We start from the raw sequence: 14,237 nt of genomic DNA, 5'->3' as shown, positions 1-14,237 counted from the left end.
ACCTTCAGTCAATTTTAACTTTGGGCCTGAGTTTAGACCTAGGCCGAGTTTGTTGTTTTCACGGTCATGGGCCTCCCAGGTCTGACCCTCCTCTTTTTACTTTGGGCTTGGATACTTTGGCTTGTAGGCCCAAAATCTTGGCTCAATGGGCCCTTTCCATGTCATTTCCCCTTGTGGGGCCAAGAGGGAAATATTTTAGGTATAAACAGTATTAAAACTCCCAAGTGATCAACCTTTTATATGGATCCTAGTTAGACAAAAAAGAACAAGCTCCCTCTTAAAATAAAACCACAAAAAACGTAAAACAGTGGCTTGTGGTTGTGGTACTGTTGGGGATTTCAGGACCTTAACCTCCAATTCCCACATGATGAAACAAAAGTTGCAGTAGGGTACATAAATAAAGAAGGAATACGTAGAGGTTCATTACACATGGCCATGGATGGTAAGCCAAATTTTTGGATCGTTACCTCTACTTCCGTTCTTAATAGAGAATCCCGAATACATCCAAGCTCACACTCTATCTTTGAGCTCCCCTTCTATGCATTTTCCATTAGTTGCCTTCACTGGCTCCACCCTATGCTATTAGCCATTACATTGTTGACTTGGAATCTATATCCTAAGAAATATCAGATCATAAATTAAAACTTCAAACCCAATTTAATACAAATTCAGATCATCAATCGATCTGTGAGGAACAAATAGAAAGTGTTTACATACGTAGATGATCAAACAACCAATAGAACCCCACACACTACTCTCTTTTTTCACTGCCAATGAAGAAAGTGTTTTTCTTCAGAGAGACAAAGAATATATACAAAATCACTTGAAGGTTTCTCGAAGAATGCCAATCAAAGAGGCTGCAAGAATCTTATTTGTTTTGTCCGTAGGATGGAAGGCATCCCAGAATACGTACTTATTTGCATCTTTGCATGTATATGGGTTATTCTCATTGCAGAGGTAGCTCATTTCGAATGTCCCAGTAGCACAGCATGCCACCTCAGTAACATCAAATCCTGTCAACCAATCACAAAAACAAAAACAAAAAAACAAAAAAAAATCATAATTAAACCAATTTTAGGGCCATTTTAAAAAATAAATAAATAAATTTCAAGAGCCATTTGTGTGTTCTCTATCTTCTAACAAAAAGAAAACAGAGACAAAATGATGCTCAAAATCAAAATAAATCATAATTAAGAAAGGTAAGAGCTACCAATTTGCTTTGTTGTTCATAGCTATCAGTGATTAGCTTCAGTTAGTTCTAGAAAAACTCAGGAGCTAAAATTGCACAATGATTCTGGTAGCTGCAACAAAAACAGAAGTCATGTGTGTGCCAAACCAAACTCGGTTAATTGCTTGCATGCTTATATTAAACTCCCATTAAAGTTCCCACCAACTTTTTCAACCACTTTCTTGTCCACTTCATCCATATGATTTCACCAACAGGCCCCTAATTAACTAGCCAGTAGGTGTACCCTTTATGTAATTAATCATAGTGACTGCTAAATCTGGTTAATCTTGTATAATTTTTCCTTCTCTCAGTTAAATGGGCAAAGGTCTATGATCCCCCTGGTTTTTCAAACTCCTATTATATAGTTTTACCTTTGATAATACTAAATAACTTCCGTGAAAAGGGAATAGCACTATTTTGCTATTCTCGACCAATAACGCTATTACACGAGTGATAACACTTCCACGTGGCATAGCATTATTGGCAGATTGCAAAACAATGCTATCCCCTTTGCAACCAAGTTTTTCTCATTCATAAGACACTCAACAGAATGAGAACACATCTACTACTAGTCAAAGTTAAATATTTTCTGCTGTTCGGTGTCTAAACTATACAACTCAAAGTTGAATTAGCAGAGTCTGATATAATGCTAATGATATAATTATGTGTGTCATGTATGTAACCATAATTTTCAAACCAAAGATCTGATTTTTCCCCAGAGAGAAAGTGTACAAGACTACCAATGACTCTGCTCTGATTGGAACTTTGCCAAAATAGAAAAGATGCTGTCATGGCATAATGATGTATATATTTTGTCAAGATATGGCTATTGCATCATTGCAGTTCTATAAGCATGTATCTAAAGATCAATAGTTGACAGCTAAGTATTAACTTACCATATGAGGAAGGCCTTTTAATGATTTGATAGAACAGCTGATATATTTTGTCTGTAAACAGAATTCTAAGGCCTGGAAGTCCTTGATTCAGCTTTGCCACCATATTGCTCAACTTCCCATTAAATTCCACAGCCACATTGTTATGTTCCTGCACACAATCATGATTAGCCATGAAATTTCTGGCTCTCTCTAATGGCAGACACCCCATTGGAGGAAGCCCAGTTAGAGATATTTTTCTGACCCCAAGACTGTAGATTTCCCTGATGAAATTTTCAGAAAGTCCAATAAGGAAATCCTCATACTGTTGGACTGTGAATTCCATTTGCCGGGTGGGTATTGTGTAGTAGTTTTCCAGGAAGTCATTTGTTCCTAAGCTTATCAAATATAAAGCCTCTGTCAAAATTTTCTTTGCCTTGGCCTCGCCAAGATAGGCTCTCAATTTGTTCTGGTACTCCTTATAGTACTCCACTTCTTTCCACAGAGGTATCACATTCTGCATTGTACACCAAGGTAATTTTTATGAGAATTTTTTTATAACCACATATTCAAATTTGAAGCATTGATCAGGCAAAATTGTCCAAATTGACAGTCTAATAACATAACATTCTAGATACATAACGCCAACAGTATTAACTAAAATTTAGACAAGCAAAGTATGAAAATACATGGGGCATTGTATTTGCATGCATGCATGATTCATATTGTAATAAGACGATGATTAAAGCACGATAAGGCAAACCCTTATTGTGAATGATGAGACAAATCCAAATTTTGAGACAAGGGGCTTTCGCATTATAGCAGATAAATGCAACATAAAGAAAGAGGCTGAAATCTTTTGATGCGTAGGAGACTTACTAGTACATCAGAAGTTGCAGTGTCATAGCCAGTTCCCGCAGAAGCAAAGCAAACACCAGTGGCAAAATCTGATATCCCATATTTGGGGTCCAAGTAGGCAGGAACAGATGGTTTGAGCCCAAAAGCCTCAGAGATGAAATCTGGAGGAACTCTACCATTCGAGAACCTTCCTGTGGGCTGGCCACCAGCAAAGTCACGCCCATATGGCTTGAAATTGCTCTTCAGAGGTGTAGAGATCCTGTTGTTGTTTCCTGAGTCCACAGATGAGTCTCCAAACACAATAATAGCTGGAACTTCAGCCTCATACTTTGCTACTTGCAGTAGGATTTGAGTCAACAAGAGCCATGGAGTGTATAAGTATGCCATTTACTCTTGGCTACTTTGTGTCAGTGGCTACTGGCAAAGGCTGGAGATATTTGAGATGAGATTGTAAAATAAAATAATATGAGAGGAGCTGAGAAATTTGTGGAACTTGTGGAGAAGAGTGGTTTGGAGGGTGAGAACATGTAATGGTGCTTTGTACTCTAGGACTAGAAGCCTACTGCCTAGAATGGAGGGTAGGCATGGTTATGTCCAATGACTTTTGCAGTAATGTGGCAGAAAATTCAGAAAAAGACTTGTGTGATTCAGGGATTTCACTGGTTTTTTATTCCGGCCACAATATGCCAAGTGCGATAATTTTTTCGCTTGGAAACATGGTTTAAAATTCAGTTCTAGTTATAGGAGTAGCACCAAGACATTTCATAGGTCCTAATCTTTATCTGTTTTAAACTTCTCAACTCTAGATATATATGACAAATTAAGAACAAAACAGATATAGCAAATGATATTAGTTTGTGGTCCTGATGTTAGGAAGGTGATTATAAATTCCCAACTAGTTTTGAGTTTACATTATTGGTGGAATCGTTGATCAAAATTCATTTTATTAAGAGGGACGGAGGGTAGTTGTAGCATTTAAGGGAGACAGAGGCAGTGACAGGCCCTAGTTAAATTATTCTGAACCCAAAAGAAAGCTGGCTTTTCTTTACGAGGCTCATCTCCATTTATAGACCTTTTCCGTGCTTTGAATTGGCTACTACAAGTTACAAGGACTCTTTAAATCATAAACCATATTTCTTTGCCTTTTTGACGTTCATTTTGCAGGTGAGGGATTCGATCGCTCATATGCACCGATATTTATCATGTAACTATGAAGTTAAATGAGTTTCGGAGAAAGTATTATTAGGATGGGTGACTTTCGGGGAGTCCTCGTATTAATTCTTAGGCCATCTTCAATATTAAATGGGCTAAACTCAAATTTTCACTCTTTAAAATACAACTATTCATGTATTACAAGTACTCAACAGTTTTTTCCCTCAACGACTCAAATTTTGACTCCGCATCTTCATTAAATTGTTAAAAAATGGTTTCACTCTATTTATTTTTTGTAGTTAATTTTTCTTGGGTTAATTTTTATTTATTACTTTTTGATTTATTTTTATGAACATTTTGCCCTAAATTTTTTGAAATTCCACAAAACTAATTTTATTTCACTTAAACATAAATGGATGGGATAAATGAGTGGGTGTATATAGAATTTTAGGGTTGGATATAATTTAGATAAATTTAAAAAGTTATTTTAATCATTGGATTTAAATTTCAACCAGATCCTTTTTAACCATTGAATTGCCCAACTTTGCATCACAACCGTTGATCTAATCCAAGTACCGTTGGGTAAAATAAAAAAAGGTCAGATTCGAAGAGAGCCATTGATCTCCAAGGGACAAGTGCTGTTGGCGTGCCACGCGACTGCGAAAGGGCCAAGTGGCTGACATGCTAATGTCGCCAGGGCCCCGCCTGCACATTATTCTTCACGTGCTGCGAGTTGGCTTCTACTACTTGGGCCCAATTGATTTCCAGTTCAGGCAAAAACACAAGGCGCTGTTTAGCCCAACTTATTGCCTGGATTGGTATTTAGCCCCCAACAAATACACGGGTTGAAGGAGGACATTTTTAGCCTACCGGATTGGAGAGGGAATGAAAAACAAGTATGTATCAATATCTTCATTTTATCTTAATGCCTACAAGCATACATCTATCTATGACTCTTCATTTTTTCAAGCACTTCAGTTCATGTACACATTTGTTTCAAGATACTCCATACATATACATGAATAAATACATAAATCAATATTTAAATCCTATTAAAATCCTGCACTCTAAAGGATGAAAATTTTGATTTAATTTTATAATTAATCTTTACACACTGTGGAATGGATCCATCAAAGAGAGGAAAGAGCAAGGCTTTGCAGATCTGTGATTGTGACATCAATCCATTGTGCTTGTGGTTATGTTTTTTTGTCATGTCTATTCATGTCACACTCATGTTGAGGTGATTATTTGTTCTTTGGGTCATCTTTGTTGAATCTCATAAATAATTATGTTTTGTAATAAGAGAAGGAATTCAAAAAATAAAGTGGCTTCACGTGTATTAGTGTCATACATAAAAGTAAGTGACGTGGACTATTATCGAGCAAATGTTACACGAAAATATAATTTTATCGTACGATAAAGTTATATCACGTGATGAGTGTTGTAGACACAATTATTCGATTAATCTGCTATAAGTAAGTTTTTCTCCTACACATCCTATCAAACTCGAAAATCTGGTGAATATAAGGAAGTGGACGAGTAACAATTTGCCATCAATCAAGTTTTGGCTTCCTCACCTGAAACATTAAATTGATTCATCTTCTTCAATTTCTTCTAAATAAAATCTTTTTAGCTGTTATCACCGTTTTTGGTCTTAGCCAATTATTGGGCGACTCTGGTCCTGCATTCCTTTTAACCCATAAGAAAAAAAGAAGCCCTATTGAACATGTCAAGTGGGCTTTGGCCAAACTCATCTAAAAACTAACCCAAAAATTCTGAAGCAGTTTTCTGAAACCCTCTGCTTTCTTCCACCGCTTGCCTCTGCTCCTCAACTGTAAGTTCTTCCTTGGCAACTTTGCTTGCATTCTCATTTTCTTTTTAATATTTAAATTGCTATGTATTTAACTTACATGGGGAGCACTTTTTCTGGGTCAGTATTTTCTTCTTCTTTTTCTGAACGTCGTCATTAAATTCTGTATGTCCTGCTTATTTCTTGAAGAAAATCAATTATTTTTATTGGGTTCATATAATGGCTGCCTAATTACAACGCTGAAGCTTAAATTTGGGTGCTTATGAGCTTACTAACTTCAATTTTGTACTCATTTTTCTTATCCTGCTGTATAAAGTTTGTTAATTTACTGTGCATTTTGTTTTTCCTGCATTTGGGTAATGATTGTTTCGTTTGTTCATTGCCTAAGATTTTCAACACACTGCTTTTCTTGTGCCCATGAACCAGAATGCTTAAGAGGTATTCAGAATGTGGTTCAGAACAATATGGAAAGTGGGTGGTAGAAATGTTGTGGGCTTCTCTAGGCCACTCAGAAGATATACATCAGTTTCAAGAGATGTAATGGATGTGGCTGTTAAAGATGGGGAGCTGAGGGTCTTCATAGTCGCTGGAGAGGTTTCTGGGGACACCATTGGCTCTCGTCTAATGGCATCTCTAAAGAAGCTCTGTCCTGTTCCTGTCCGTTTTTCTGGTGTTGGAGGGTAAACTTCTAATTTCCCTGCAGTCTTATTGGAAATTATAATTCTTTTCAGAAATCCTTTTTTGATGGGGTTATGTTAGCAGCTCCTCTTCTGTTAAATCTCCTTGTCTAATAATGAGTGTGGTTAATTAATTGTGTTATTATTGTTTTAATAAGGACAGAAAATATTCACATGGATGAGATTTAGGCACTTTGGACAAAACCATGGTTTTCAAAATTTTGTTGTTTGAATGATATTTGGTTAAACATCTTCCTGACTTTGTTGGAGGTCTTTGTTTTCTAATCATATTATTTTCAGGTCCATGATGTCTAAACAAGGATTAAAATCTCTGTTTCCTATGGAGGATATTGCGGTAATGGGATTGTTGGAGTTATTGCCTCATCTGAATAGGCTGAGAGTGAGTGTGAGCTAAATAAGACCTTACTTAACAAAGCCTATGATGAATGCAGTTTTAATTTAATTTAATTTATATCTTTGTAAGCATCTTTGTTACAAGAGAAAAGATTGCTGCATCCTGGCATCTTGTTAGGTCAAGGTTTTAAAACTGGAACATGATTGTGTCAGGTGAAGCTGCAGGAGACAATAGAGGCTGCTTTTCTGTTTCAACCTCATGTTGTTGTAACAGTGGATTCCAAGGGTTTCTCTTTACGTCTTTTAAAGCAGTTACGGGGTAATATGCAACACCTTCTCGGAGTTATAATCAGACTTTAGTGATACATATAGTGTTGGAAATTGGGGACATGCTTTTTGCAGCTAGATACAATCAGCAGAGATTCGATGTTCCAGTACACTTTCATTATGTAGCCCCATCGTTCTGGGCTTGGAAAGGGGGTGAAGCAAGACTCGGAGGCCTGACTGAATTTGTGGATCATGTCTTGTGTATACTTCCAAATGAAGAAGAAGTTTGCCGATCAAATGGACTGGCTGCAACCTTTGTGGGCCACCCCATTCTGGAGGATGTTTTGGAGTTAAATTTGGTATGATTTGTTTTCTTTCTTTTCGGATTTCTCAGATTTTTAGTTTAATGTTCTTTCTTCCAGAAAGCTGTGAATATAATATAGTATATAACTATATATGCTGCTCAAACTGACTTCACTTTTAAGTTTAAAGTACTGATACGTAGTATTGTGTTTGGAAGGACACTTCACCTCATGAATGGAAGATAGAAGGAAACTGTGAAGATTTCAGAAAGAGATATTCAATACCTGCAGGTAAAATCTACTATTCTGTTTTAATTTTTTTAAATATCCTATGTGCTACCTAAGAGTGATTGAGTTATAGTGGTCTGAGAATTGAGGTTGCAAAATGAACCCTTTATTTGAAATCTAATTGACTGTACGTTGTCACTTTCTCCATCAACTGGTGTGTTTTCCTTTTCTTCTCCTTATTATAGGTATTTTTTCAGTAAATTATTTAAGCTCCGTATGTTGTTAGGAATATAATATTTGAATCATTGATCTTCTCTGATATTTCCTCCCCAAGTCCTTACTGACTCATCTTTCTGTTCATGCACATTTCTTCCTCTGTCCATACGTATAATATGTGTGTGTTTTATTTTGCAGGAACCACAGTCATTTCCTTGCTTCCTGGAAGCAGATTGCAAGAGGTCACCAGAATGCTTTCCATCTTTGCAAACACTATGAGATTATTAAAAGGTTCCTTTCCCGAGTTAGTAACAGTCATCCATGTCGCTCCAAATCAGCATGTGAAGAACTATGTCACTGGAATCACTAACAAGTGGCCTGTGCCTGTAATATTGATTCCAGGAGGATCCCTGCACCAAAAATATGATGCATTCAGTGTAAGTGAAATGAATCACCTTTCTTGTGGATGATATAAAACTTAGTGGCTAGGATTCTCGCTTTAGATTTAAGTTTTAATGGCATATTTCCCAGAAAGTTGATCTATCGATTCCTGTTGATGTGAAGGAAAAAATCACCTTTCTTGTCGCAATATGGGTTCTAATTAAGTCCAACCAATTTCTCCTTTAGCCAAAACATATTAGAAGGCTGGTTTGTATATGCAAAAAATTTAAATATCTAGAGTTGACAAGTAATTGGGCTGTTTGCAAAGTTCACTGCAGTGTATTAATTTTTCGTCACTTTGTTTGATAGCCAACAGGGAATGAATATGAGCATATCTAAATCCAAGTTTTCAGACTCCGTAATTTGGAATGCGTGCCTTATTAATTTGTCTATTCTTGCTCAAACTTGTTACTCATGTTGATCTGCAGGCAAGTAGTGTTGCATTATGTGCTTCTGGAACAGTTGCTTTGGAGTTGCAGCTTGCGCGGCTACCATGCGTAGTTGCTTATCGAGCTCATTTCCTAACTGAGTGGATTATTCATTATAAAGCCAAGATACCTTACATCTCCCTCCCAAATATTCTCATGGATTCAGCTATTATGCCTGAAGCTCTCTTTCAAGCATGTACTCCAACAAACCTAGCCTCATCGATTTTGTAAGTCTTATTTGTTTTCATTCAACCATGATCTCTTTCCTCTGTAGTTTAATTACTGAAAGACTGGGGATTTATAACTCAAGTATATATGATCCACCACAGGAATTTGATACACAATGATGGCCTCCGAGAAAAACAGATCGTTGCTGCTGAAAAGGTTATTGGACTTCTATGCGCTCCGGCCAGAAATTTAGGTAACCTGTCACAGCAGCATCAAGGAGGGAGGTTTCCCCATTACACACCAAGTATGATAGCAGCAACGGCAATACTGTACCATACAAAGCCAGAAGTGCAAACTACTTAAGTAAAAAAATTTGTCCAAATGTTTAATATCATCTCACCAATGAACTTTTGGCCTGATTAGAATAGAAGGTGGAGAGTTTCGTTTTCACGCTTTCCCTTATGTTGAAAGTGGTTTTTTTCTGTTGACAAATGCTTTCATCTAAACGGATCCAATATGGGATTGGATTGGCCTGTATCATAATCCATTCCATGAACAAAATTGGACAATAATGATAAACACATCTCTACTTGACATACTCGTGCAAATATATACAACATTTACAACAAACATAAATTTAAACACAATTGATATCTTATTAAGGCAATCAAATTATCACCAATTTGGATTAACTGGGCTCATGTTCGATTAGTTAACGAGTTATGTTATCAGTCGGATCGGATAGCCTATTCCACACACCCAAGAACAGAAAATGAAAGAATCTAACACAAGGCATGGTGGATCTATCTTGTGCCGAGTCTTGTGCTTCATGTACAGGTGTCACATGTTAGCTTAGATCAGTACTGGCTGTGAGGAACCATAATTCACATAACAAGGCTGATTTGTAGCGCAGTCTTCCACTTCACATGCTAACTTAAACCCCAAGACTAGCTCAACTCAAACAAACTCCTCAAGGCCACAAAACAAAACCACATCTTATTTTTTATTAAAGAACGCTCTCTTTAAATACCAATCACACTATCAAACTCCTCAAACCCCAAAATCCCAATTTCTACTCACAGTCCCTCACAAAAAGCTTGACAAACCCTTTTTCATATATTAACCATGGCTGTATCAAGAGGAATGCTTTTACTTTGCCTAGGGACACTTATGGTAAGTGTGGTCTTGATCAAAGTGGCTGAGGCTAATGACCACCATTCTGGTCCCTGTCACGGGGACCCAAACAAAGGCGATCAATGCCTGGAAGATGAAGAGGATATAATCGGAGACGATGATGTAGATGAAACTTACAAGATTGTGAACAAGGTTGCAGTGTCCTTCACTGGTAGACTGGGGGATTTTGAAGAGACAGGCTCAACACCACAAGAGTCAGAAGAGGCAGAGCCAGGAGATGCTGAGGAGGACCAAAGTCATCTGATTGTACTGGGACATTGATTAGCAAATGGAGCTAGCTAGCTAGCTACCTCTGCTTACACCAGTGCTGCAGGCTTTTTTATTTTTTGCATTTGTTTCGTATTCTTTCTTGGTTTCTTGTTTTAGCATTGCGTTTTCTTGTCCTTTTGAGTTGATTTCCTCTTTAGCTTTAATTAAATGTGAGATGGGTTCCATTATCATAAAAAAGTTCATTGTAGTCTCTTGTTGGTTTTTTTTATAAATAAAAATAAATAGAAGTTATTTTTCAACTTATAATGGCTACAGTGCTTGTGATCACATACTTGGTCTACAGGAGGTGTAAGCTTTTCATTTTTTTATACTAATTCATTTTAGTTGTCACTTTTTTTAATAGAGATGAGACACGTCTACATAAGCAGATCTCGTTTCTATAATCACTAACGTAGTCGGTGGGTATATGTGGTACTGAACAACTAATACTTTCACTGTCTCTCAAACAATCAGTGTGAGATCCATTGTGCTGCCTAGAAATAAACAGAGTGGGGAGGGGGGAGGGGCAAAATTCTCCTTGAAGTTCTGTAGTCTATAGAAGGAAAGTAAATTGGAGCCCAAATCACAGGTAAAAAATTCAGTCATTGAAACTTAGGCCTAAAACTTGTATAGGAATCCTACCCCACCGCACCCCTAAAAATTTGGTCTAAAATATACATGCATGTAACTTGGAGAGGAGTTTACATGTAGAAAAACTTGGAAACAAATTCAAATTTTATACTTGGTCTAATTAGAAGCAACCAAAGTAATTACAAGCTTGATCAATCAATTAGCTAAATTAGAGGTAATTAGAATAAAATTAAGATCAATCAATTCCTTCCAAAATATTTCTGGGCAAACTTCTTCCTATAAATTCCAGAGAGCTCAGCCTATGCAATTTCACTGCATTATAATTTATTTTAGAGACCCTCTCATTCTCATAGCCTCATTGATAAAATGGCTGTGTCCAAGGCAATGACGGTTTTGTCTTTAAGCAGCCTCCTTGTGTGTGCAATATTTTTGGGTGAAGAAGTAGAGGGCTTGAGGATTGGCTATGGCGCTGTGTCAAGAGATGACATTCCTGGATGCAGCTTTATGCATCCAGAGAACTGCTACAAAATGAAGATAAATCCATATCAAAGGGGTTGTGAGCCTGAAGAACGATGCCGGAACAGTCTGAGTTATCGTAAAAATCCTTGATTTTGTTCTTTGGCAGATAAAGATTTTGGTGCTTACCTAGAGAAGTTAAGATGATCTAGGGTGTGACAGATTGATCAAAATTATCATACTCATTTTTTGAATTTTTGAATTTTTTTTTCTTTGCGGATTTGTGTGTTAAGAGAATGAGACATTTTATTTATTCATGATAGGAAGGCTAGAACTATTGAAAGAAATCTGTGCTTTTCTGAAGGTGAAGTTTTGTACTGAACTTTCCCTTTTTTGGGTTACATATCTCCATTTAATAATGCAGCTTCAATTGTCAATTCTAGAGTATTGAGTGGAAGGTTACACGCAATTTGGTCATGTGGTAGAATTTCTCTTTGTAAACATCAACATCTTGATCTGACACACCGATATTATGAACTTAAATGCCTTCAAAAGAGGTTTAATACGTGAGGGCTTGTAACTCTAGTGATAGAGACTGTTTAGCCCACACTCAAAGTCAGACTTGGAATGTGACCCTTCTTCTTTTTTGACGGAAAGAGGGTAAAAGAAAGGAGGCTTTTTAACTACCTTTGTTTTACTTCTTCTGAATACAAGGAGATGAGTTTCTCACACAAACACTTCACACAAACACTACTAATGTGTCACGAAATTCGAACCTGAGACCAAGTTCAGGTTCAACTGCCTTTTATTTAGCAATTGGTCAAGTAGGAGAAATGCTAGCTGTGGCTTGAATATTCTGTGTTTGGTTTGGTGTACTTGCTTTCTGTTTGTTTTTGCAGCTTTTGGTGATAATTATAAGACTGCTTTGCTTTTGTAGCCAAACTCCAAAAACCAGGGGATCTATCTACAAACGTTGAAAAGACTTTTCCAATAATAGAGAGCCAGGATCTTATCTTATGTTTTCTTTTTCCTTTGTTTAAATATATATATATATATATATATATATATGTCGGATTCCTTTATTTAATATTACAGTCGCTTTGTTTGTAGTCAAAACTCAAAAGTATTGGGAGGAATGATATATAATTATCAACAAATATGTTCTTTTTCTCTTCTTCCTCAGTTTTGCTACTTTATCCAACCTAGGAGCTGAGAAGGGGGCAGAGTTTGGTTTCCATGACAAATTCTAAGTTGCAAGCATTTTGGAACCACCCAGCCGGCCCGAAAACTAGTATGTTTACTTCTCTAGTTAATTATTTCTGTTTCCCTTACTCCACAAGTTTTAAAATGTTTGTGTTGTTCTTGATTTCTCAATGATGAATTGTTGATATCAAAGTTTGAAAGCTTAATCATACCATGCTAATCAGCTAGATGGTGCTTGATTAGCATGCATCAAAGTTGTTGAGATTCAAGAACATGTTTGAGATTGTTGGTTTCTAACTCAGGAACTACCTTCTCAGAGAAAGAAATCCTCATCAGTTTTTAAAACCAGGTCTCAGATTTGATTCAGATGCAAGCTTGTGAAAGAAAAATAGAAAGATTTGCATGACTTCAAGGATAATTGATCACTTTTTCCCAAAACATTAAAAATAATTTAATTACTTTACTGAAATTGTGCACGTAGCTCTTCCTATAGGAATGTGATGACAGCTTTAACTAATTATTTTTGTGTGTGTGTAAAACTAGATAAATACTAGAACTTTCCCAATTGATCCTAGCAACTTATATATTAAAGGTTTATTGTATGTTTTAATTTTGCAGTCCATTTTTGGGCCCCAACTTTTAAATGGGGTTTAACCATTGCAAATATCCTTGATTCTTCAAAACCACCTGAGGAACTATCCTATCCTCAGCAATCAGGTTGGTTGAGCTGATGAAATCCCTTATTTGTTTGATGCCCGTCTTGTTAATTATGCATACGAGTTTACATCAGGGCCTATTTGGGAGTGCTTTTAGAGCAAATTTGACGTCGTTTAGCAGACAAAGCTAAAAGCGCAAAAACGCTTCCAACAAAAGCACTTATGAGCAAAATTGCTTATTGAAGAAGCACTCCCGAACGGGTCCTAACTAGTACAATAGCACTAAGAATCTCTGGTTGTTAAACTCATTACTGATAGAAAGTTTTTTCATCCCCATTTGATGATCTACAGTCCTTGCATGCAGTGGACTCATATGGGCCAGATACGGCACAGTAATTACACCAGTAATTGATTCTAAACCTCAAATTATCAATTATACAAAATCATTTGCAGTTGAAGAAAGTTTCTTATTGGCCAAGAAATTAGCTGTAAAAGTTTGAGATAGATTATTCAGTTCTTAACGCTTGTCCATTTTGAGATTGCAGAAGAACTGGAATCTTGCCAGTGTCAATTTTGGGATGTCTCTAACTGCCCTGTTTCAACTGTCACGAAAAATTCAGTAAGTTGTCATCTACATATTCTGTGTATTTTTTTAAAAAATAATATTAATTAATTACAATGGATTCATTATCACCCATTTCCATATTTTTCAGGCATGACTTATCTGCCAAAACCCAAGAAGCTGATGCAGAAGAAGAATGAAGACAATCTCACTTCAATTTATTGTATATTAACTTGGCATGCTGGTTTATAAATATCTCTGTACGGCACCTCTAAACCGTCTGCTTACTAGCCATTGAAAGAGTCTAAATTGATCGTCAAAATTC

At 36.6% G+C, this 14,237-nt stretch overlaps 3 protein-coding genes and 1 pseudogene across 6 annotated transcripts; 3 read left to right on the top strand and 1 right to left on the bottom strand.

Moving 5' to 3' along the window:
- Positions 1 to 614: 614 nt before the first annotated feature.
- Positions 615 to 3,745, bottom strand: LOC117621362 (GDSL esterase/lipase At2g42990-like). Of its 2 annotated transcripts, XM_034351793.1 has the most exons (4): positions 2,980 to 3,745; positions 2,366 to 2,617; positions 2,125 to 2,272; positions 615 to 1,013 (listed from the first exon to the last, which is right to left on the bottom strand). In XM_034351793.1, the coding sequence occupies exons 1-4, from the start codon at positions 3,343 to 3,345 to the stop codon at positions 820 to 822; spliced, it is 960 nt and encodes a 319-aa protein (XP_034207684.1). In that variant the 5' UTR covers positions 3,346 to 3,745; the 3' UTR covers positions 615 to 819. The 2 variants fall into 2 exon arrangements, with proteins under 2 accessions (XP_034207684.1, XP_034207683.1); XM_034351792.1 differs by having other exon boundaries at positions 2,125 to 2,617; positions 2,980 to 3,743.
- A 2,108-nt stretch (positions 3,746 to 5,853) lies between these two features.
- Positions 5,854 to 9,597, top strand: LOC117621360 (probable lipid-A-disaccharide synthase, mitochondrial). Of its 3 annotated transcripts, none has more exons than XM_034351789.1 (9): positions 5,854 to 5,944; positions 6,347 to 6,600; positions 6,898 to 6,997; positions 7,165 to 7,270; positions 7,354 to 7,577; positions 7,739 to 7,811; positions 8,163 to 8,401; positions 8,834 to 9,060; positions 9,163 to 9,597. In XM_034351789.1, the coding sequence occupies exons 2-9, from the start codon at positions 6,368 to 6,370 to the stop codon at positions 9,362 to 9,364; spliced, it is 1,404 nt and encodes a 467-aa protein (XP_034207680.1). In that variant the 5' UTR covers positions 5,854 to 5,944; positions 6,347 to 6,367; the 3' UTR covers positions 9,365 to 9,597. The 3 variants fall into 3 exon arrangements, with proteins under 3 accessions (XP_034207680.1, XP_034207682.1, XP_034207681.1); XM_034351791.1 differs by having other exon boundaries at positions 5,897 to 5,944; positions 6,309 to 6,600; XM_034351790.1 differs by having other exon boundaries at positions 5,931 to 6,040.
- A 326-nt stretch (positions 9,598 to 9,923) lies between these two features.
- Positions 9,924 to 10,704, top strand: LOC117621363 (protein RALF-like 17). The gene has a single exon (XM_034351794.1). The coding sequence runs from the start codon at positions 10,127 to 10,129 to the stop codon at positions 10,454 to 10,456; it is 330 nt and encodes a 109-aa protein (XP_034207685.1). The 5' UTR covers positions 9,924 to 10,126; the 3' UTR covers positions 10,457 to 10,704.
- A 697-nt stretch (positions 10,705 to 11,401) lies between these two features.
- LOC117622626 lies at positions 11,402 to 14,234 on the top strand (annotated as a pseudogene).
- The last annotated feature ends 3 nt before the right edge of the window (positions 14,235 to 14,237 follow it).

Source organism: Prunus dulcis, chromosome 3, assembly GCF_902201215.1.
Source record: "Prunus dulcis chromosome 3, ALMONDv2, whole genome shotgun sequence".
Taxonomy (NCBI): domain Eukaryota; kingdom Viridiplantae; phylum Streptophyta; class Magnoliopsida; order Rosales; family Rosaceae; genus Prunus; species Prunus dulcis.
Note: the sequence above shows the minus strand (reverse complement) of the source record. Positions and strands in the feature narration are given on the sequence as shown.